The 25,447-nt window shown below is 36.1% G+C and overlaps 1 protein-coding gene across 1 annotated transcript; it reads right to left on the minus strand.

The window, feature by feature from the left end:
- Positions 1–133: 133 nt before the first annotated feature.
- Positions 134–22,317, minus strand: LOC133287775 (CLIP-associated protein). Its single transcript, XM_061485440.1, has 21 exons — positions 21,807–22,317; positions 18,696–18,851; positions 18,537–18,599; positions 17,677–17,745; positions 17,360–17,525; positions 10,640–10,801; positions 9,837–9,934; positions 9,424–9,498; positions 9,277–9,345; positions 9,122–9,207; positions 8,932–9,049; positions 7,974–8,072; positions 7,537–7,891; positions 5,582–7,386; positions 4,842–4,943; positions 4,176–4,280; positions 3,889–3,963; positions 3,737–3,805; positions 3,546–3,614; positions 2,412–2,513; positions 134–591 (listed from the first exon to the last, which is right to left on the minus strand). The coding sequence occupies exons 1-21, from the start codon at positions 22,137–22,139 to the stop codon at positions 430–432; spliced, it is 4,338 nt and encodes a 1,445-aa protein (XP_061341424.1). The 5' UTR covers positions 22,140–22,317; the 3' UTR covers positions 134–429.
- Between the last annotated feature and the right edge of the window lie 3,130 nt (positions 22,318–25,447).

The following is a 25,447-nucleotide window of genomic DNA, read 5'->3' on the forward strand; positions in this document are numbered from 1 at the left end:
AAAAATAAACAAACAAAATAAAAAACATCTTTTGGAGCAATTATAGTTGAAGGTTGAAGATAAGCTTCCCAAAAATTTACCTAAAACCAAAATATTCAAGTAACTGAACCAATGAGGATTTCTTGAAAACCATTTAATACAATCAATAATGTTTTCTCAATGTAGATTACAATTTGCGCACTGTATTCCACCACCAGCACTCTCCAAATTCCAACAAACATTGGCAGGGAAAAAGGAAAGAAAAAAAAAACTATATCTTCAAAGATGAGGAAGGAAAGACAATGGAAACCCACTTTTAAAATTCATGCACGCAAATATACAAAATACACAGAAACCCGCTTCTAAAATTCATGCACGCAAATATACAAAATACACAACAATGAATAAGACAACACCCAAAACCCACAAATTTTCTTCTCAATGAACCTGCTAATCATGAGGGGCATCAATTGCTTTGCCTGTCCTGGCTTGTGAAATTCGATTCGCATAAATGGTGACCAACTTCAACTGTGTGCTGTTAAGACCTTGCAAATATGGCAAGAATGCTTTCCCAAGCATGATATAAATATCCACGAGACAGAAAACAACAGTCTGTAACCATCCACCATTTACATAAAATGAGAATAATGAAACAGACAGATAAAAAGAGAAGAGAAACGCAAAAACAAGCCTACAATTATTAGCGATGAGAATAAAATAAATCCTCTCATTTAAAGAAAATAATTTTAGATAGAACCAGTCACATATATCATACCTTCAGAGTATATTATTAGTTAAACATATAAAAAAAACTATAAATATTTGTTCAATATTTAAACATTAAAAGAATTTAGAGAGCAGTCTACTGATCAGATTTGCCCACAGTAAAGGAAGGTGCAACTCAAGTTTATACCCAACCATCAACACTGAAATACAATAGATCGGAGACATGGAACGGACAACTTCCTAACATTATGTTAGAATTGGGACGCTGCAATGATTTTGTTCTAATGAGGGAATGGAATAGAATAATCACTTCCGTTATTAAGAATGGAATGATCATGCCATTCTATTCATACATTTCGTATGGCAAATTATGCTGTAATAAAAAGTAAGAACAAATTGTTTATAAGCAGGAACAAATCAACTGATGAGGGGGCCGAAATCATAAAAGTCAAAAATCAAAACAACTAAGCAAATAATAGGGCATTGAAATAAAGACCACGTATACTTTTAGGTAAAAAGGTTAGCTACTTGCAACACATTATTCGACTAGCCCATCCCATATGTAGCCTAATTACTCCTTTCAATTTGTTTTAGTCACAAGTCATTACATGAGCCAGTGAAAATTAACTACCGTAGGGGTTGGTTGGTGCAGAGACCAAGGTGACCGCCTCGAAATTTGTCCCAGTTATTAAGTTAGGAAAATATCACCGTTTTCAGTGGAGGCATGGTTGTTGTAGCAAAGACAACAAAGGTGGTGGAAACATTGATGGCTGTAGTTTGACTGGGGCAAAGTTGCTGCCAATGGGGTGGAGGTGGCTGTGGGGCTTTTGTATTCCCTCATATGAGGGATCGGGCAAGACCTGGGAATGAGCATTCCCATTTTAATTCCCAATCCAAGTATTTTTCAGGCAATTTTCCAAAATGGGTTTTCCCATTTAAAGGTTTAAAATATATCCAGAACTTATTGATCATCTCAGAAAATTCTAAGGATATGAATTAATTGTCCACAGGAAACAATTATCCAATATGGCCATAGCAATTCCAGGTACTAGAGATTCAGTAATTAATGAAAAAGTGGCCGAGAAGAGTAAGCTTGACTGACCAGCCTCACTCAACAACAGACAGGTAAAGGCAATAGAGCTCCCTCGTACAAATTTGTAGATATCCATGAAATGTTTAGAGTAATGTCCATATTATCCTCATGGTAGTTTCTCAATTGACAAAAAAAATAAACAAAAAAAATAAAACAAAGATGGTCTTCAGTAACAAAGAAATGTTTTAAGTCATATAAAAACCTAAGACCAGCTCAAATCTTTCAAAGCAAGTTCTGCTCAATAATCTCAAGTTTCAATTAGTGACATCATTGTCTTTTTGTGACTGAAAGATCATGGATTCGAATATGGGAAATAACATGTTTGTAAATATTCAAGGGTAAGGCAATGTGGCAATGTACAAGAATTGCCCTCACCCCACACTTGCTAGTTGGGATTTAACGAAGAGTGGTTTGGTTGGAACAAAGTACTATTTTAAGAAGGTATCAAATAGGTCTCAAGCATCTAATATCCGGATGTTAGATAAGTTTATTACAACTACATACACAACTTTAGTGTGTTTTTGACTGACAGGATATTCTTTACCACCTAAGATTTCACAAGATGTATGAAGTGATGGACCATAAATTACCGCAGATAAAAGACCCAAAGTACCTTTCGAACATCTGCACTCGGGTTTCCAAAAGCTTCAAAAAGAGCAGGCAAAAACGAAGGTAACTGAGCCATTAGTTCCTCCTGAGAGAGCCGGCCCACAAGCTGAAGAAAGGAATGATATGATGTCAAACAAGATAAATATTTATATAGCATATTCATGCATAAAAAATGGATTACTTCCTATGAAGCAATGGTATGGTGTGGCACACGTACGATATGATACCGATATGGAGATATACAGAATTCTCAAAAATACGGTATACGATCCACCTGGGATACATAAACACATTCATAAAATGTGCTAGTGATATGAAATCCAGTTTATTTCCTACTCACCATCATTCACTGAATTACATGCTATTGAGTATGAAGAATGCAAGTGTTTATAGTCATAAAGTAATTAAAACAAATCCCATTCATAAAAGAAGGAATCGGGGAACAGTGTCTGCTGCATTCAGCACCATTTCCAAAGAACAATGAAAACTTTGAGAGCAAGTAGCCACTGAACAGAGGAAATTGCATATTGGCTGGAGTAACCAAGAGGTACCCAAACTGTAGCCATTATTAAAATTAAAAATTAACAAAAAAAATCAGGATATTCCCAGCTATGAAGCACCGAGACTTCAAAAATCCTAACATGTCATATCCGACACTTCCCGACACTCTAATACTCGTTGCAAAGACTCAAAAAAAGATTCAAAGGTTACGTTGCGTTGCATTGAGTTCCAACTATTAGATTCGTTAGATTACGATTACGTTTTTATTGAGTTTAATATAAACATTTGAGATATATTATGTTTTTTTGCAAAATTGATGGGTATTATAAGTTGAGTTTTATTTTTTTGTTAAATTATTGAATACTAAATATAATATACACTACATAAATTAAAAATATTATATAATATCAAAACGTGTCCTAACGTGTCGAAATTTAACATTTTTTAGAATTAACGTGTAGTATCGTGTCGTGTCATATCACGTGTCCCGTGTCGGTTCAACATAGATTCCCAGTATATATTTTGAGTGTCATAAGCATATTGCTATATGATATACTTCTCCCATTTTGAAATATCATTGATTCATTGGGAACTTCTTTCCAAAATAGTACAAAAAGGTTTTTCAAGAGAAAATTACCTTTGTCAAGCAATTTATGCAAGTGACAAGAGTTTTCTCATCCTCAGTAACCAGTAGAGGCACAATAACCTGAAACAGTATAATTCAGAGCAATAGGTTTAATTTAACAAAGTAAAACCCAATTTCCTTTTCTCAAAAGATTTTACAGGGAGTAAGGAGGCTACAAAGTAGGGAAATAGAGAAATACATACACTTAAACATCGGAATGGATCATACTGAGATAGAACAATGGTCAGGCAGTGTTCTGCTTCATTTGAGACCTGAATAAGGGATCAAAGAGGCTGAGACTAGGGGGGAAAGCAAATATAGAGAAGACAAACTAGAATTGGACAACTTTGCTTACCTTAGGAATGATATCTTTTGTAACATGAAGCAGCTTCTCAATTACAATCTCCACTGAATTCTCCATGGCATCTTTCTGTAAAGAATGAGAAGTAAAGAATAAATTAAAATTAAACTAAAAAACTTTACGACATAATTTTAAGTCCCAAAAATGCCTTATGCTTGCAAAAGGAGAAATATACACAGTTGCAAGTGCTGATATGAGCAAAACAGCAAGAGCACAATCACTCCCCCCCACCCCCCACCCTCAAAAAAAAAAAAAAAAGATTTGCACGAAAGGAGTAAGACCTGGTTTTTAAGCATTTCAACTATCAATGAAAGAGCAAGCTCTCTGATTGAGGAATCCGAATCATCCAGCACTTCAAGCACAACTGTCAAAATCTGATTGAAGTACTGCAAGTACAACATGAAACAACCATTACATAGGTTAGATAAATCCAAATATTGTTCATTTTTGTTTAACAGAATCGGAAAAATTATAATTCTTTTACAAACAGAATTTGTCAAATTATCAATCTAAGGGTTGATTGCACACAAAATGTCAGCAAAAACTCACCAACATGAATACAGCAACAACAAAAGCCTTTTCCCACTAGGTGGGGTTGGCTACATGGATACAGTGTTTAAATTCACCAACATGAACACAAGCCATAAATTTAAAAAAAATCTGCTGCACAAAAAAAAAACTTGGGAGATCTAAAGAAATCAACAAGGGATTTTTTTAGAGGAACTCACAAGACAATATCTTAGAATAGGAAGACAAACAGCATCACTTAATATTAATATTAACTATCAAATGAAAAACATTGGTTTCACAATAAGAAACTACATTTGAAAATTAAGAAGTCCAATGGACTTTTTTCCCATTCCAAAACAGATTGCATTTAATAAGTACCACTGACAACCAAACAACTTGGAGGCAGGGGGCGATACTCAATATTAAATCAAGCATACCTTAGTCCAAACAGAATGATCATTTGTTATAGAAGCTTCAACTAACTGTTGAAGTGCAGTCCGTTTACTTGAAATCGGGCTTCCATCACCCCCACTGCATATCTATACAAAATAACAACTATATCTTTTCAGTTGTGATGGGAGATATTCTAAGATATAGCTATCAAAATAAACCTTAAGAATGATCAGTTAGAAGCACAAAGGCCACATAAAGCTATCTCCACTAGCAGTCACTTGTCTTTACAATGTGATATGACTTGCAGCTTTGGAACAATCTTTTGGCTGATTTCAGAGAGTTTTGGGTTTGCCCTGCCACCTTAGACAACTGTTTTACAACTAATTATCAAGGTTTTGCGAATGAAGATTTTAAAAATGTATGGAAAGGAGCAATCTTTTCTTATGTATGGTCTTACAAGCTGCAGCAAAATGCTGGAGTTTTAAACAATGATGCCATTATTTCTCCTTGACTGACTTGTGTTCTTGGCCTCCTAGTGGGCTTTTGCCAATGGCTTTTAAGGATTTCTGTATTTGTTAAGCAAAGGGATTTGACAGATCTTTTGAGCTGATCATACTTTTCCTTCCTATTTTTCTGCTGCAATTTGCTGCTCTTAGAGAACTCTCTATCTCCCTCCGATTATTCATGCTCACTCTCTCTCTTTCTAGCAGAATACTTTTTTTGTTTGTTCTTCAAATAATAAAATTTCAAAACTAACTCATCCTCTATTAGATGCATAACTCACCATATGAAGAATTTGAGGAATGCTGGGTCCTATGTCTGTGATGGAGTTAATCTTTACAGCTTCAGCTGAGTGATGATTAAGCTCCAATTCAGAAGGTTGTTCTTTGTCATGTACATAGCCTTCAGCAACATTCAAATGCTCTAATGACATCCGACCGTTAACATCTAGACGAGGAGTTGAAAGACCCTCAAAGTTCATGCTACTGTCCAAATGTCCAAGTTGGCTAGTTTGAGAGCCAATGTTTTGACCCATTGGATTGACTGCGTAAGCAAGATCTTTAGTTTTTGAACCAACAGTACCACTATTAGAATCACTCTCAAGATTATGATACAGATTTTCCTGAGTTTCACCATAAGCTGCTTGAGCAAGACTGGCTTTTATCAGGGCTGAATCTTGGGAACTCCACTTCCTGCCGCTATCACTATCTAGGGAACCAGCAGAATACCTTCCAAGGTAATGAGCTTTCCTAGAGAAACCAACATATCCATCTTCAGAGGATGTTCCCACAACATCAGATGGATCATAGGAAGACTTAGAACGTTGTCGCTCTTTCTTATTCTGCAAATAGTTCATTAGGTCCACTTCAATACGAGGGGTGTACTGTTTAAGGGCTCGTCTCAAAGAATTTTGTTCTTCAACTGACAAACTAAGAATGAAATTAAGAACTGCAGTTGAATCAAAATGAGAGTACACCGATATAATGCATGTAATAGCTGCTTCTTTAAGCTTTGTATTTTTGTCATGAACCAAAGGGGTTAACTTGGCAAGCCATAATTTTAGGATGCCAATATTAGCAGCACCTTCTTGATTCATTGCATGTTTGTTAAAGGAACTGATGGCAAATTCAATAACAGCCAATTTAGCCTTTGGAGACCTTTGTTCATCTAGTGAGCGTAACAATGCAGGTAAGAGAGAATCTATACTGTAAGTTTTGCTAACAACTTCCAAAGTTGTTGAACATGGCTGCCTAACAAGCTCTTTAGGGTCAATTAACCGAGAAAATACATGGGGCAATATTCTTTCCATGTAACCCTCAAAAGGCTTTCGGCATGCTGGAACAATATCTGCAAGTGTTGAAAGAGCAGCCTGTGCAACTTTATGGTGGGGATCATCCAAGTGCTGGAAAAACAACTTCATTACCTTCTCAAAATTCTGGACAACTTCTAGAACTCCCTTTGGACCTTGCTGTAACAAAGAGTGAAGATAATTGAAGGCAGCAACCCTAGCAGACCAGTCAGAACCTGAACTAAGTCCTTCACTCAAAGCTTCATGAAGAGATGCGGGTCCATCTGCATAATTTGACACCTCTCCAAGAGATAGTTGGTTATCATCAAAACTCCTCCTCCTGCCAGCAGACATACGTCCAGCCACATTCTTTCTCAATAGAGGCCTCTGGAAATTAGGAACATAACTGTTATGTGAATCCCTAAAGTTTCCATCTCTATAAGGAGCATCCAAATACTGCTTATCAGTGTTGGGGTTCATAAATCGCCTAGCCTCCCTAATGTCACTGTTGTCATCAACAGAACTTCTTTCTTGTAATCTTTCAGAAGCCCTTTTACTTGAATAGGATGATAACGATGATAAAGGCTCAATACCAACATTACTATGATATGATAACTTGGCAGAATCTTTGGAAGCTTGAATTTGAGTGATGATGTCAGACAAACCCAGACCACCATTTCGGTTACTACTTTTATTTACACCAGAAGCAGCTGATTCTGTTGTAAAAGAACTTGTCAGATGATTAGATGCAGGGACAGCAGCAGGGAAAGGCGGATCACGAGATGATGGAGGGTCAACTCCTGCACTAGGGGCAATAACAAAAAAATTTAGCCGCTCATAAATAGTTTATAAAAAACCACACCACTAACACCCATCAACCATTGAATGGCATCAAGTCCAGAAACTTGAGGTAAAGAAAAAAAAATCTAACAGGTAAACTTATTAGGTACCTAGATCCAAACTTGATGACCGGAGAGATGAATTATGCTTATCAGACAAATCCAAGCCTCTAAGCATGCTTTCAATAGCAGTGACTTTCTGTTTGCTTGCATGCAACACACTTTCCAAACTACGTTCTGTGCCCTTGCCAAGTGACTTAGCTTGTGAAAGAAGTACACCAGAGGAGATAGATGTCCCTGATGATAAACTTGAACTTCTATCCATTGCAACAATAGCAGAAGTTCCATAACCAGGCAGATTAGAGGGAGCAGAGGCTTGACTGGGTAATGACATCAGTGCACCTCTATCACGAACAGAAGGTGAAGCATGCCGCCTATGTATTCCTCCATCCTCTTCATTTATTAACTGCGGTTTACATTCACTTTAAAAGATGAGTTGAGCAACAAAATAAAGGAAAAATAACACGCTCAAGACCATAAGTTTATACCCGTTGAATAACAGGGTCAAAGGATGAAAATAGGCGACGAGAACGCTCTGGCCAGGTTTTCGCAAACATTCTGTAGCACATCCTCGCAGTAGATCGTACCTTCAATTTTCATACAGTAATCATTTTCATGCGCGTATACTTTGACAAGAATAATGTGGTCACATATAAACCATGTCATGTTAACGAATATGCTAACAAGCTTCTGTTTTAAACCAATGAGATTTGATACATAAAAAGGTTTGCTAGAAAAAAATAAGTAAAGGATCATAGTTTATAGAGTAACTCAACTGCAAACTGTTAAGACAAATTTTCAAAACATCTTACCCAACATTATTTTACAATGAAACAGAATAATAATATCAAGTCATTTTGGACCCCTTTCCTTCAGAAGAATAAAAAAATTAAAAGAATGTGCTAAATGATGGCAGGATTAGTGAGTTTTTCACAACAAAACTACTGCTTGGATACTTATTTTTCTCCATGATAATGTTTGAAAAGGAAATTTGATCTTTTATCATTGCAATTGAGCACACGAGCGCAAACACACACACAACAAAGCATTGGACAGACCCTTTTTTCTTTGGCTAATGACAATACAAGCATCAGTTCTGAACAAATTTTATTATGCTAAGTTTCAGAATCATAATTACTCACCAGACACAAGTACACGCATATTGAGACATAAAGCTAACCAATAAATAAAATAGCTTACGGATTTTCACAATTTCAGTATCAAAATTGCAATTTATCATATATATTTTATGTGAACTGTAATTTTGCCAAAATTTAAGCAAAAAAGAAGAGAATCACTCTGCAACAAACCAACCAACGTGATGCAAATTCTTAATAGCTCAGAAAGAAGAGCAACAAAATGGAAAAACTAGTAAAAATGACAAATTTGATGCAGAATATAACTATAAAGCAACAAATGTCAAACAACATAAAACTATAAAGCTACCTCACTCATTGCATCTGAAACACAACACTTTATCATATCCTCATATAAATCAGCTGATCGATGAATTTCTGGTGCATCAGGCCAATGTTCTAGGATCAAAAGAGCATATTCACAACACCTACAATATAAATGGTATTAATAAAAAACCAAAACTCTCATATGTCTATTTTCAATTGTTGATAATTCATACCTTGCACGAAGTATTGCATTGCGATCATTTTTTGCGCAATCAGCTATACGGGGAAGCACACGAGCAACTTTGCAGTTGCGCAGCATCTGCAAAGTAAAGAACAGGTGAAAATGGCACATAACAAGGGGATAAGAAGATGCAGAAGATTACATTACCGTTTTTATGCAGTTATCTGCAGACTCTGCAATTACAAGCACAGTAATCACAACCAGCTTGAAAAGGACCTGATTGTCAAATGAAGAATTAATATAATTTTGAAAGCATCACAATCATGATAATCAAAGATAACAAGTTGAACTTACTGGAATAAACATTTCTGCACATGCTTCAAAATCACCCAAGTGTTCCTTTGACAAAAAGCACAATAGATGGCAAGCCTAGAACAAAGCAAATAATAAACCAAGAACAGTTGTGTGTTAGTAGTAATATAGTACGATCCTAACCTATAGACAAGGTCCTTGAATGTCATTAACAATTATGAGACAAAACCAGCTAATATAATAACGGCAGGATATCATTCATCAAAATAAATGAATGTTTCACTTTAAGATGCATAAAGCAGGATTGCTTCAACAGAGAAGATTCATCAATCTAAGCTATAAAACAGCAAGGAGGAACAGGAAATTATAACTTTCACCGTGACACAAAACGTTTTGTTTTACTAATAAGCAATTGTTAATGAAAGGGTATAGGACAGTTGAAAATGTTAGAGCACCTGCTTCACAATGGTGGACCTTCGATCTGACAATTGTGTGCTTAAAGGTCCAACAAGTTGCTTCAGGAGTCCCCGGAAACTTGCATAATCAGCAGCACCTGATAAAGAGAGTATTAAGATATTCAACAATCATGTTGGGGGAAAAAGGATAAGATTGTATTACACTTTAACAGCTCAGTGAAAATTACCGTGAAATAATAAATAGAGCACCTTTTCCTTGTCTATTATTTCATTGTAATTTTCACTGAGCTGTTAAAGTGTAATACAATCTTATAACAAAAAAAAGAGCTACTTTTCCTTAAATAATAGACCAAAAACAAAATATAAAAGAAACAGAAAAGCAAGACCTATAAAAATGTTGGCTCTGTTCAATTTAATTTGAAAAGGTGAAATTAATGTTTAAGCCACCAAATAAGGCCCCGACCCCTTTTTTTGTAGAACTATAAAAATCCACATTTATAAATGGGATCGCAGTTGACTGGTATCCCTCAACACTGTAGTTTATGGTCCTACCAGTATTTAATTTTCCTTTGTATTGTTTATCAAAAACATTCTTTTTCATAATTCTTCGATGCCATAGTTCAGTTGACAAAGACTTATGTATTAAATCAATATCAATAAATAAAATCGAATATCAAATTCATAAAAAATCAACACAAACATCCTTCAAGTTAAAGATATCCTACAATGGCAAATGTTCTTTCCCTTTTATAGTCCAAATAGGAATAATAAGTTATTAAGCCTGTACTATAAGCATATATAATTCTGTACACAATCCTGAAAAGGAATTTGGAAACACGTACCTCCTATAACAAGAGCTTCAACTCTCTGCATAGCAGCAATACGAATTGACCAATCTTTTTCAGGTACAAGGGTAGACGCAATCTTCTCAATTTCCCTGACTAACTCCTTATCTGAGTATACCTTTATAGGGTCTATGGGTTTCTCGGTGACATCACCTTCTGCTGCTCATAATAAACAAAAAGCACACTTAAATATTTCATGTATTAAAATGTCAACTACTCAGGCTAGCAGGGGAAGGATAAGTGTCAAAAGCATAATTGTCTGACTATACACATAATGTTAACTATATGTGATGTGAAATTTTTTTTTAACAACTTTATGATTTGGGATGCTATTCATCTCACTGAACCATATCATTTTATCTCCCTTCAATCATTTTGCTTTCACCACCAATACACATAATGTTAACAATAGGTGATGTTGAATTTTTTTTTACCGCTTTATGATCAGGGATGCTATTCATCTCACTGAATCATATCATTTTATCTCCCTTCAATCATTTTGCTTCCACCACCAATACACACAACGTTAACAATAGGTGATGTTGAATTTTTTTTTACAGCTTTATGACTAGGGATACTATTCATCTCACTGAATCATATCATTTTATCTCCATTCAATCATTTTGCTTCCAGCATACTTGTCTGACTGTACACATGATATTAACAATATGTGATGTGGAATTTTTTTATCTACAACTTTATGATTTGGGATGCTACAATATCCCCCAAAGTTCCAATAACAGATTGACAAACAAAAAGAAGACAATCACCACAATTAGTGACAATTGAAATAACATCCAATTGAAAGATGTAAAAAGAGTTTTTGCATAGATACTCTTGACTTACACTCATAGTAGGTATTTATACAAGTATAATTGAGTAAAAAATAGATAACAATGACTCAGCAATGAGTCGTTAGTCCTATCCTATTATGACTCGGCAATCCTATCCTATTATGACTCGGCAATCCTATCCTATTATGAAATCAATTAAAATTTAAAATTTAAAATTAATGAAATCAATTACTAATTTCCTATACTCCCCCTCAAGTTGGGAGGTAAATGTTGATCATTCACAACTTGCCAATCAGATCTTCAAAGGTTGACCGATGTAGGCCCTTAGTCAGGATATCTGCAGACTGCACTCTATTCTTTGGAAGGAATATACATCAGACACACTTCTATCATCTAATTTTTCTTTGATGAAGTGGCAATCATCTTCCACGTGCTTTGTTCGATCATGATGAACTGGATTTTGAGCGATGCTGACAGCTGCCTTGTTGTCACAATATAGTTTTATTGGTAGAGAATATAAGATCTTCAACTCTTCAAGAAGTCTTCTCAACCAGATTCCCTCACAGACTCCATGGGCTAAAGCTTGAAATTCTGCTTCAGCACTACTTCTTGCGACCACTGCTTGTTTTTTGCTTCTCTAAGTTACAAGATTTCCCCACACATAAGTGCAATAGCCTAAGGTAGGTCTCTTGTCCACTGATGAACCTGCCCAATCTACATCAGTGTAGATTTCAATTGTCCTATTATACCCCTTCCTCAAGAATGATCCTCTTCCTGGAGTGTTCTTGAGGTATCTAAGCACCCTATAGATTGCACTTAGATGTTTCTCCTTGGGTGAGTGCATGAATTGACTAATCATACTCACCGCAAAGACAATGTCAGGTCACGTGTGGGATAAGTAAATTAGTTTGCCAACCAATCTTTGATATTGCTCTTTATCCACCTCGTTCTCATCTTCAATACCTAACTTGGTGTTTGGTAGCACCTTATAGATTGCACTTAGATGTTTCTCCTTGGGTGAGTGCATGAATTGACTAATCATACTCACTGCAAAGGCAATGTCAGGTCACGTGTGGGGTAAGTAAATTAGTTTGCCAACCAATTTTTGATATTGCTCTTTGTCCACCTCGTTCCCATCTTCAATACCTAACTTGGTGTTAGGTTCCACAGGTGTCTCGGCAGGCTTACATCCTAACATTCATGTCTTCGGCAAAAGATCTAGAACATATTTCTTTTGTGTGATCATGATGCCCGTTTTGCTTCTAGCAACTTCCAAACCAAGGAAATATTTAAGAGTTCCAAGGTCCTTTAGTTCGAAGTGAGCTGCTAGATAGTCCTTCAGGGAATTCAATTCCTCGCCATCGTCACCTATAAGAACTATATCATCCTCATACACAATAAGAATAGCAATTTTGTAAAGAACCAATTCAACCCAAAAGCTTAAGCTAAAGGGTGAAGCTACATTAATGGTTTTATATATTTCAACATGCCCCCTCACACGAGAGCCCACTGGGCTTGAAGGGTGGACAATGCACAGGCCCACCTACCTATGCGAAGAAAGAAATTCCACTTGAAAGAAAGTGGGGGGCGGTGAGGATCGAACCCGGTACACCGAGGCTCTGATATCATGTAAATAACCATGTAAAGAACCAATTCAACCCAAAAGCTTAAGCTAAAGGGTGAGGCTGCATTAATGGTTTTATATATTTCAACAAATTTTACCATCCTTAGAGTGTTTGTGGAAGAGAGTATAATCAATCTGTGCTTGAATAAAGCTTCATACTTTGACAGCTTGTGTGAATTTGCCGAACCATTCTCTAGGAGACTGTTTCAACCCATAAAAAGACTTTTTTAAATTACACACTGATCCATCTCCCTTTTTAAAGCTAGGTGGAGGATCCATATAGATCTCTTCATGTAAATCACCATTTAGGAATGCATTTTTCACATCTAACTGTGGCATAGGCTAATCTAGGTTGACAGCAAGTGAAAAGAGAACTCGGATGGTATTGACCTTAGCAACTGGTGCAAATGTCTCATGGTAATCTATCCCATGAGTCTGGGTGAATCCCTTCGCAACCAATCTTGCCTTGTATTTGTTGATGTTATTATCTGCATTGAATTTTATCGTAAACACTTATTTGCATCCTACTACTTGTTTTACTTTTGGTAGGATCATTGTCTCCCAAATTCCATTTCTTTCTAGAGCATTAATTTCTTCAAAGACAACATCCTTCCATTTTGGATCATTGAGAGCCTCATGTATATTTCTTGATATCTTTGTACTGTCCAACATAATATTGAAAGCACGGAACCCTGAATACAACTTTACATATGAAATATGATTAGAAATAGGATGAGTAGTACAAGATCGAGTACCTTTCCTGAGAGCAATGAGCAAGTGTAGATCATTTTCGTCATGGCACTTAAGTATCGGGGTGCCGGAACTAGAACTTGGTTCAAAATCCTGGAAGTGTAGAAGCTCTGGGACACTTTGAGGAGGTTTTCACCTGCTATAAACGTGTCCCCACTTTGAGGAAACTATTCATGTATCTGATGGTGAGGGTTCTGTAGCTCCCCCTATTTCCAATAGTAGAGGTAATATTGTGGCATTAGTAAGTTCCCATGACTGATCTTTATCTGATTCTATAGACTCCTCATAAAGAGAAGTCAAGGGAAAGAAAGATTGAGTCTCAGAAAAAGTGACATCCATAGAGACGAAGACCTTACGAAGAGAGGGTGAATAACATTTATAGCCACGTTGAATAGGAGAATAACCAATGAAGACACACCAGAGAGACTTAAGATCAAGTTTGAACCGTTGATGAGAGGGAATATGGACAAATACGACACAACCAAATAACTTAGGAGGTAGGGAGGAGATGCCTTGGAAGGAAGGGAAGGTGCGAAAAAGGCTAGAAAGAGGACACTGAAAATTGAGGATGCGAGATAACATTCGATTGATAAGGGAGAAGCAGTGAGAACGGCTTCCCCCCGAAGGTATTTAGGGATATTCATAGTGAACATAAGAGCCTGAGCAACTTCAAGAAGATGTCGGTTTTTTCTTTCAGCGACTCCGTTTTGTTGGTGTGTGTCAGGACATGAGCTTTGGTGAAGGATGCCATGGTGGGAGAGATACTTTCCAAGAATAGAGTTAAAATATTCTTTGTCATTATCTGTACGAAGAATTTGTATAGCAACTTGGAATTTGGTTTGAACCATAGCATGGAATTTTTTAAAAATGGATGCAGTATCTGACTTATCCTTTAGAAGATATCCCCAACAAACTCGGGAGTGGTCATCAATGAAGGTAATGAACCATCGAGCACCTAAAATATTCTTTACACGGGCTGGACCCCATGTCACTATGAATTAAAGAAAATAGAGACGAGTCATCGTGAGCTTTAGAAGGATAATGAACACGAGTATGCTTGGCAAGTTGACAAATATCACAAGAAAACAAACTAGGACTTTTATTAATAAATAAGTTAAGTAACAACTTCTGAAGATAGGTAAAATTTGGATGACCTAGCCTACGATGCCATAGCATAACATCATTACATGAATCAAAAAGAAACAGAGTCTTTTTCCACAAAAGCAGCTTCATGAGTCACACTCTCCTCAAAGTAGTAAAGCGTGTCATCCTCTCTAGCATTGTCAATCATCCTCTCCGAGTCCTGTTCCTAAAACCACAACCATGTGGAAGGAATTTAGTAAAACAACATAACTCAGAGGTCAGCTTGCTAATAGAAATGAGATTGCAAGCCAGAGAAGGAACATGAAGAACTGATGTTAAATTAATCTGCTCGAAAAAGTTTAACAGTTTCATGTCCTGCAATCTGGGAGAAACTACCATCTGCGATCTTGACCCGAGAGGGTTGAGAGCATGGAGTGTAAGAGAAAATCAAGGTCCAATTACTTGTCATATGGTCAAAGGCTTCAGAATCAAGGATCCAACGAGTTTGACTATCAACATGGAAGGTTGTACCTTGCTGGGCCACATTGCTAGTGGCCTTAGTAGGTTGAGTCAGAAGCCTCTGAAGTTGCTCGAATTGAGTTTTGCTGAGAAACACACCATCAGAGTCAATGGAGGCACGGGGCTCATCAACTCTGTCATCAATAGAGACCTCTATTCGACGTAATCGTTCTTCCAATCCTTCCATGGTTCTCGTTCGCACCATAACCCAGCTCCCAGTCGGAGCTTTGATACCAATTTGATAGGAATTAAACAGTAAACACACGATTTTCCTGAATAATCCTTCTATATAAATTCCATTCCAATTAAAAGAACAAGATTCAACATAGAAACAAATCTGGTTACACACTAGGGTGCTGCTATAGCTCAGATTATGCAGAAGAAAATAAAGAAAACAAATCAACGGAAATCTAAACACTACAGGGTCCTTCGAGACGCCCTGGTATCTCCCATTTGAGCAATAGCAACTTCTCAATGACCTCCACGGTAACCATTCCTTCTTCACGTCCCCTCTTTATCATCTATCGTCTCAGCATGTGTAACAAACTCTCCTAACAAACAAGCTGACTCAGCATGCTCATTAGGCTGTAATACATCAGTATTGGGCTGTGACACAGCAACATTTCTTCTGACTTCTCCCATGGGCCACTTACCTCTCTTACTGTCTCTGATATAAACCTTGCCATATTGGGCTTTGTTAAGTTGGGCCCTATCACAATCCTTTAAGGTCAGATGCATAATCAAGATCCAGTTCCTCCACAAATTTGTTAGTGCAGTAAAATATTCAGTAATGGTCATACCCCCTTGATGCAAGTCCTTCAACTTATTTTTTAGTTCAAAGCCTAGGGAGGTATTCTCCAGATCGGAATAATTTTGTTGAACAGCATCCCAAATCTCCTTGGCGGTATCGAGGAACAAATCGGTTTGGCTGATCTGTGGTTCCATGGAATTAGTCAGCCACGCCATTACCAAAGAGTTATTAATCTCTCAATTTTTATAATTAGGAGCATCCTCGGCAATTTTTTAATTTTTCCCTCGAGATAACCCATCTTACCCTTTGCCCGGATGACCAACTTAACAGATTGAAACCATTGCAAAATATTCTTACCGTTCAACCAGTGACTAGTGATCTGCATGGCTAAGTTGTCTCCAAAGGACTGAGTATTGTGGGCAAATGAGGAAGCGAAAGAACGATCAGAGGAAGCCATGGATGAAGAGAGAGGGTTTGACCGTGGACCCAAAAATCAAGTTGTTCCTTTTTCAGACCTGACCACTGGAACGGGTAGAGGAGACGCCAGCGAGTTGGTCTGGGTAGTTCGCGCGAAAAAAGCTTTCCGGAAGGTGGCGCGTGATCTACATGTGCTGGAGAATGGCGTTCGAGTCATAGGAGCCCTTTGAGTTGAATGGTCGGTCACTCCACCTTCTCGATTGGAGGTCTGTGGATATGATTTCTGGGCATGGGCAGAAGTGGTGTGGTGTTTTGGATGGTGTTTCAGCCTTGAAGATGGCTGATCTAAGGTAGGGACGTTCCTGCTCTTGATACCATATTGAAAGATGTAAAAGAGAGTTTTTCATAGCTACACTTGACGTACACTGATAGTAGGTATTTATACAAGTATAAATGAGTAAAAAATAGATAACAATGACTCAGCAATGAGTCGTTAGTCCTATCCTATTATGACTCAGCAATGCTATCCTCTCTAATATCATGATATGAAAGATCAGTTTAATCATTAAGATAGAAATGAGATCTAACGACTCTAATAATGTGAAGCTCATCTCAAATGAACAAATCGCAATTTAAGAGAATTTTTAGACAACTAGACAATCACAGAGCGAGAGGGAAATTATGCAGATAAAATATAAACCACAATGCCATATAAAACTGCAAGAAAACTATATTAAAATAGAAACGTTTTATGATCCAATATTTCCAAATATTCTAACCTCCAAAAAGAGAGATATCTCTTGATGAACTTTTAGCCTTTGGACTACTTTTCTTGGGATTAACACTCAAAGGCTTAATTTCCCCAATAATATAACCACTTGGAATACCATCTGAAGAGCGAACTTTTGGTTGAATTCCCTCTAGCCTGGCATTAATATCTTTCACCTGAAACCATCATGATGCAAAGAAATAGTTGACATTAAAATGTAAAATGGCCTTCAAAGGTTCGAATTCATGAGCTTAAATATGTGTGCGTGTGATAGTAAAATATTAAATAACAATGAAATCAGGAAATTGATTCCTTTTTGATATTTACCAAAGATGAAGGAAGATTGTGGCGTTGAAGTTCATCACGAAATTGAGACCCAGCTTGTGCATACATCTCCTGTAAAAGGAGAATGCCAAAGGAATTGACTAACAAATAACAATAACATTCATCTTGGTTTAAATATCCAAAATCTCTATCCTCAGGTATGAGGATGAATATACCAATAAATCAACCTTTGTTTATTGCATCATGATATCAATTACTAAAGCGCTCAATAAACCATTAAGATAAATGCAAACAGTTATTCCTAATCTTGCAGAATGAACAAGTTCCATTAATACAGAACTTCAAACTTTCAAAGAAATAGATCAGCATCAAATCAACTCTCAAATTAGAGCCATGAAATTCACAAGTGGCAGGCCTTGAAAAAAGGCAAGCCTGGAGCAATGGTAAAGCTGCTTCTTTGTGATTGAAAGGTCACGGGTTCAAATCCAGAAAACAACATCTTTGCAATTATGCAAGGGTAAGATTACGTACAAGAATTGCCCTCACCCCTACCCTCGCTAGTCGGGGTATAATGAGGGGTGGTTTTTTTTTTCTTTTATCAGTTTGGGGGTCACAAGAAAACCACTAATCAAGATTTAGCATGATTCTAACATCAAGTCAGGTCCTCTAGACCCACTTCCATTTTCTTAATCTTCAATATTTATGGCATTTTCTCATTCTTTAAGCTAAAAGAAACATACAATTTCAGCAATTCTTTCTTTATTTTTGGCTAAGAAATTTAAGAAATGAAATTATCTATTGTAATGGCATAAACCCCTTTTTTGATAACTAAAATAATAATGCAACCTAGTCCTTTGGCCAATATATACCATGTTGAACAACTACAAATAAGGCAAACTTACTTCAATGCACAAAATAGCTGCTTCCCTAACAGCAGGATTCGGATCATTCAGCAACTGCAAAACCTGACAATTGATCAAGTTTTAGAAGTAGTTAGTATCGCATCCTAAAAGTATTTACTATACAAAAGATATGTACTGCTTATTTGTAAAAGTCAATACAGGAGGAAGGATAGCCCGTTGAAGCGGAAGCTCAGTTGATGCAAATAAATTAATTGCAGATGTGACAGTTCGTGTAAACTCCTCTCTGACTCTCCAGCTTCTGTGTGCCCAAGCAAAGGAACCTGCTCTTTCAACAATTATTGTAGGAGAAGAAACCTGCAAATAAAAATAATAATTCAAAATGAATGTAAAATGAAGAGTACGTAAAAACTATCATTTTCAAACTGCAATCAGAACAGCCCATACTTTACTTTTAGAAGCAAATAGGATTTGTTTGATTTGTTAAAAAAATGAGACAACACAGCACAAAAAAAAATTGTACTTTGTTTGATTATTAAAATAGTATAGTTATGGGACAAAAAGCATATCAAGGGACGGCACAAATCTCTAAATTTTTGTTACTCACTTGACCAAGTCACAAAATCTTGACCACAACACAATGAGAAAAAGACCAATAAGCTCTACCCCTTCATTATTCTACCTCTACTGCACGCAAAACAATCCACAACACCAAGGGCATTACAATAAACTTCATTATCCTATCCATTGATACCACAAAATTTTTCGTCCTGTGCATTGGTCATCAATAGACTAACAACACAAAATTGTCCTATAATTCACCCACTTGTGCTGTATTGTTCTATTTGCGTTGTCTCTCAATATGCATCAAACGCAACCATAACATAGACACCATAATACACAGAAACATTATGCATTTCATTATCAGGGAAAAGCATACAGAATAGCAGTGTAAAAGAAACACTCAAACTAAAATAATGTCGTATACTCGTATAGATAAATAAATCCTATTTTGACAGATTTGCCATGTGAAACTAAATTTTTTTGGTGATAAATCACAAGCTTATAACAACATCCACAATATAACAAGCACAATCTACAGTACAGAGCAATAATCTACTCTAATAGCTTCTGGCTTAACTTGTTAATAGACCCATATTCATCCAAAGGCCACGATAGATAGGATGATTTGTCTAGAACAGTCTATGGCCACATAATTGTTGTTAATAGAGTGCATAACCATAGTGATATAACAACATCCATTATCAATTATCACCATAGTTATCAATAGCGCACAATTTTGCCACGACACCGGTGGAGCGGTGCATTGCGGCCTCCATACGCTACAAGTTTTGTATAACATCACATTTTGCAGTACCAGGAATCGTGGCCACTATGCTTCATGGAGGAAAAATCCCTCTAATAGCTTCCAGCTTAACTTGTTAATAGACCCATATTCATCCAAAGGCCATGATAGATAGGATGATTTGTCTAGAAGACTAAAACAGTCTATGGCCACATAATTATTGTTAATACAGTGCATAACCATAGTGATATAACACCATCCATTATCAGTTATCACCATAGTTATCAATAGCACACAATTTTGCCACAATATCGATGGAGCGGCGCGTTGCAGCCTCCATGCACTACAAGTTTCATATAGCATCGCATTTTGCAGTACCAGGAATTGTGGCTGCTATGCTTCCCCCCCCCCCCCCCCCCCCCCCCCAGCATTTTGTGAATTATTGAACCCAATTTTTTGTGATTTCCCCTTCATTTAGATCAGAAACACTTCTGATTGGAGAACATACACTCAAATTCGCATGTTTGGAGACCAAACCGCGTGAAGGCAAACCAGCATCTTGTTTCCAACCATTGACCACAACTCTCTGGTGTCAGTTCTGGCATATCCACAGCTCTCCAGCGTCACTTCTGGCCAACCCTCTGTACACACATAGCGGAGCTTGATTGGCGTCTCTGTTCTGTTCATTCATAGAGGTTTGTGTTCTTTATTTATTTACTGAATTGTGTTCTTTCTTCACACATCACAGGCCCTACTTTGTCTCTTTTAAAAAAAATAAAAATCGCACCTCTTTTGTCTCTGTTCACATGTATAAGTGTTCTATTCTTTCTATTAATTCCATTTTTCCTTCATTCCCATGTTTTCATGCTCTTGGGGAAAACTAGTATTGCATTTGAATGTTTAGTTATTAAGGGTCAAGCTTAAACTTATTTAATATTTTGGTGTTGTACTTTTTGCCCCTTATGCTCCCTCACCTTTATCTGATTTTGACTAGTTAATTATGTCTTAAGAATGATGTTGATTGTGTGTTTAGACCTTTCGGCTATGAGTTTTTATCATTAATTATGAATATGTCTTTAATTTTGGGTTTTTTTTTCTCTTTTGAGCAATATTAATTACATTTTTTATTTATAGAGTTGGCCGCTCCGCACTGCAATCCAGGATTGATAACTATGGCCATCACAAAAACAGGTCTTTACTTAAAATCATAACTGCCAGCAGACTTGAATGTGGTTTGGCTCGCAAATGGTACAACTGGATGTTTTCAATTTTATTTTATGGATATAAAGACTATCAGAACAAGAAACTCCACATGCTTTTTCTTCTGCAGAGGCTACCGGCAGACATTTAGTCATGTGTTTCTTTAACCACTTCTAGAGTAGAGTAAAAGTTAATAAAAAAAAAATTCGAGTGGTGCAAGATTAGTTTATTATAGTTGGAGGCACCATAATTCAAGATACGACATCTGAAAAGTCATGAGAACGAGATAGGACGCAAAATAAACCAAAAAGAAAGGATCTTAGTTCATCTAACCTACTAGGATAACATACATGATGATGCTATGATACTGCAGCATTGCAATGACACTAGAACAAAACCTTTTATGGTTGCATGCAAACCCCGGAGAGATCCTATGACTAAGTCCTCAACAATGATCAACGATCTTGTGATATTATTCAGAACTAGAAAACCTAGCAATAGTCAATAAACCCAAGCAAGCAACGGTTATAACTCATCAGAATTTTAATTCTTTAGAACAATAGAATAGGACATTATTGTGGCTTCTCAAAAAGGTTTAAGAACCAAACACTGAAGAGTGAGGCCTTCATGTAAAATTGCCATAATTTTGAAGCCGCAGAGTTTCCTCAAAGTTATCCTAAACAGCTTTGTACTCTTACCACTTGATATCGGAAATGGATTAATTCGGAGTTAGTTAACACTTTACTCTCACCAAGTAATTATCGAGAGTGAAGATGCAAGCAGCGATAAGATAGAGATAAAACTACCTCCATGAGGGTGAGCAATAGACGTCTGGCAGCGTCGCGAACGGGCTGTTTGGCGTCGCCGAGGCGGTCGACGACGGCGGGGACGAGAGCGTTGAAATGGAGCTTGAGGTGGTCGCCGGAGAGAACTGCGGCGGAGGCTAGTGACTGGAGTGCGCCCTGGGAGACACGGAAGTTGTTGTCCTTCAAGAGATCCAAGCATGAATCGACGAGGGAAGTGACCTCGGAAGAGGTGAGGCTCTTTCTGGAAGCTTCTAGAAGTTCGTGGAGGCGCTCCACTCCGGCCATCCTCTCCTTCGTGTCCTTGGCACGTGCCAGTTCCAGCGCTTCCTCCATTCCGATTCGGATCTGCTGCAACCGAGTTCAGATCTGGTTACAGAGCAAAGCACTCACACAACACAACTTCACAGAGTGTGTGAGTGCACACACAGAGAAAGAGAGAAAGAGATGAGATTATTACCGCTAAATTTAGCGGAGCCGTCAAATTCAGAGGGAGAGAGAGAAACTAGAATGACAGAGACAGCGAAGGAAGAGAGAGAGAGGCTAGATTGACGGAGAAGAAGATGACGAATGAAATTGAGAAGTAACACTTCGTTTATGTGGTTGGGTTTGGATGGTTCAAGATTTAACCATCCTTGGTTTAAAATTTACCCTTTTTTTCTGGCACTGTTTTGTTTGAATGGTTTTATTAATTTTATGTTGAAAAAAATAGTTCTCTCCTGTTATAGAAATTATTATGAATGGGGTCCACCCACTTATAAAAAATAAAAAATGAGACTACACAGAAATTAATGTGTATGTAGAAAAGAGATATTATCTTATGTTGCATAATAATAATATTTTCCTTCTTTTAAACGCTCTTCCCTATATTAGAATTAAACTCGATCAATATTGTATTAAAAAAACAAAAAACTTTAAGAATTAATCGTTCTTTTTATAAAATAAAATTCTTAATTATTTTAGCGTGAACATATAATGAAGTAAAAGTGCTGGAGGTGCTGCTGATGCCTTGAATTAATGCCATTTGCTTAAGGCACGGTAAAAAGGAACAACTTATAAAAGTTAAAATGATTTTTGTAATGATAATGATTGATTAAGGAGATTTTGGAATGCCTTCATAACCATGATGCATTATTGCATTGCATGCATGTACTGATGATGTGAGTGCCATCGGAAAAAAAAAAATGTTTTAAAGTTTTAAACAATTAAATAGTGGAGTCAGTGACTAGGAAAAATAAAATAGTATAATAAAGTAATTAAATGAATAAAGGACCCAAAAAATATCAGAAAGTGGCATCTTATAAAGTAAACTCTGGTAGTTTTTGCTTTAAATTATAGAACATATTATAATCTTGAGGTGGGTACAATGTAAACTCGGCCGATGTGACAAGAACAAGAATGACGTTGAATCTCCCTCGTGTTCGAATTGCAAATTTTTTCATTTAGCCAGGAAAATACACGTATATGCACATTGTATTTAGATAAACTGAGAAAAAGTTAAGAAATATCATTAGTTATTATATTTAAATAATGGATTTTGTAAAAGTTATGTTGTAAGAAAAATAATTGTGTTATGTTATAGAGATTCGTTTTTTGTACTGTATTTTTTTTTTTTTGCTTCAAAAGATGCGGGCCCCACAAAATGTTGTGTGTGTAGGAAACTTTTTGTGGTCATGTTGCATAATGAATGCAAACAAACCCCTAAAATAATATTCATTGTAATATTTTTTTTATTATATTAATTGAAAATATATGAATAAATATACTTTTAAATTTTATTAAAAAAAAGTTATCACTTTATTCTCTTTTATTAATAGTAGATATATAAATTATTATTTTTAAATAATTTTAAGAGTAATCTGATTACATAAACACATAACAATGTGTATATTCACAAATACATTTAAAATTTCATAAAATAAAGCTAGTAATATATAGAGGATTCACAAATAAATTCATGTCTTAGGGTTTTATATTTCATTTTAGGAATTAGTGTTTTTCATGTTGTAAGAGATAATTTTATTTTCTATAATTCACATAAAAATATGTACCGCTCATATTTTCTATTTTTCTCTTTTTACTTGGTTTTATTTTAGGGTTATGTTTATCTCATTTTACATGAGATAAACATCTCTCCTACACACACAAAAAAGGTTGGGTCCCACCACTTTTTTTTTTCTCTCTCCTCTTACATGTGGGTCCCACTTATACTTTTATTTCTACAACATGAGGTAATTCTTTTCCTACAACATAAGAAAAATATATCCCTTTATTTTATATAAAGCCAGTAATATGTAGAGAATTCACAAGTAAATTAATGTATTGGGTTTTATATTTCATTTTAGAGATTAATGTTTCTTATGTAGTAGGAGATAATTTTACCTCTTACACATACATAAAAATGTGTGGGGCATATATGCGCCATGTAAAGAGAAGAGGAAGAGAGAAAAAAAATGAGCCTCGTGTAAGAACTCGCACCGCTAAATTAAAAATTTAAGTAATTTAATTGTGAGTTTAGGAAATAGTTTCATAATTGAATTTGGATAAATATAAAAAGATTAGAATAATCATATAGAAGGTTGAATGGTTGAATTATGCTTAAGTCATTTTTCTGATGAAAAATACATATACTTATTCCTCTTTGCGGTATACAGGCATTTTGGTGAAGTCTTCCAAAAAATTATAATAAAAATATAAATATTTCTAAAAAAATATCTAGATTAAGAATATCAAGTTTGGGGTAAAAATAATAAGCAGTGATGTTAGAACTAATATCGGGTATATATAAAACGCGTACCGATTAAGTGTTTTGAAAAATTAATGTAAAAATATGATAATTCCTAGAAAATTTTCTAGGTTAAGAATATAAAATTTCAGAGTCAAACGATGAGCTGAACTAATTAAACTAATATTGTGAATTTAAGTGAGTGCACCTATATATATATATATATTTAGTGACACAAAGCCATAGGTCAGTTTTCATACCCCAAGGTTGATCTTTATGGTTGCCACCTCTCATTCTTCATGAAGACTTGAGTATTTTGCATTAAACCTAGTCAAGAAGCTACCTTTCTTTATAATTCTCTATTCATATGCTATAGAATCATCATCAAACATTGTAAAGCTTGAGTTTTGTGGGGAAAAAACCATGTCTTGAGAGTTTGAGCTTCTGTTTACATATAGTAGGGGCTGTCCACTTGAGTTCTTGGTGTGTAAACCATTGATACACTCTAGGAAGCTCCAAGAACCAAACTTTGTGAATAAAGGATCTACCTTTGAGTGAGATTTTCATGCACCACCAAATCAGTAGCTTTGAGCATCTTCAAAGTTCTCAAAGCTTCCCCATTTTTCTATTTTCAAAGGTCCATAGGTAACTATAGACTATTCCCCTTGTATTTCATTGAAGATGGCTTATTTTGTGAAGTGAAAAAGGGAAACCTTAATGATTCTTGTAAAATATGGTATATCTATGTTTAATCATATGGTTTGAACTTCTGTTTAATGAAAAATTGAACCTTGAACCCTTGGAAGCCATGGAACCCACAGATTATGTAGAAAAATCTGCAGTTTTCGCGTTCTGTCTGTGTGGTAATGGATTACCCTGTTCATGGTAATCGATTTCCCTATGCATGACAATCGATTAC

Source organism: Gastrolobium bilobum, unplaced genomic scaffold (genome assembly GCF_033153095.1).
Source record: "Gastrolobium bilobum isolate Gb01-03AN ecotype WA unplaced genomic scaffold, APGP_CSIRO_Gbil_v1 utg7986, whole genome shotgun sequence".
Taxonomy (NCBI): domain Eukaryota; kingdom Viridiplantae; phylum Streptophyta; class Magnoliopsida; order Fabales; family Fabaceae; genus Gastrolobium; species Gastrolobium bilobum.

Bases quoted from the DNA above. Each gene is read 5' to 3' on its own strand.
- LOC133287775 (XM_061485440.1), bottom strand. From the start codon at position 22,139: ATGGAGGAAGCGCTGGAACTGGCACGTGCCAAGGACACGAAGGAGAGG. The intron at 9,208-9,276 runs GTAATGTAATCT...TTTACTTTGCAG, and splicing joins CAGATAACTGCATAAAAACG to ATGCTGCGCAACTGCAAAGT. The intron at 3,615-3,736 runs GTATGTATTTCT...ATACTGTTTCAG, and splicing joins ATCCATTCCGATGTTTAAGT to GTTATTGTGCCTCTACTGGT.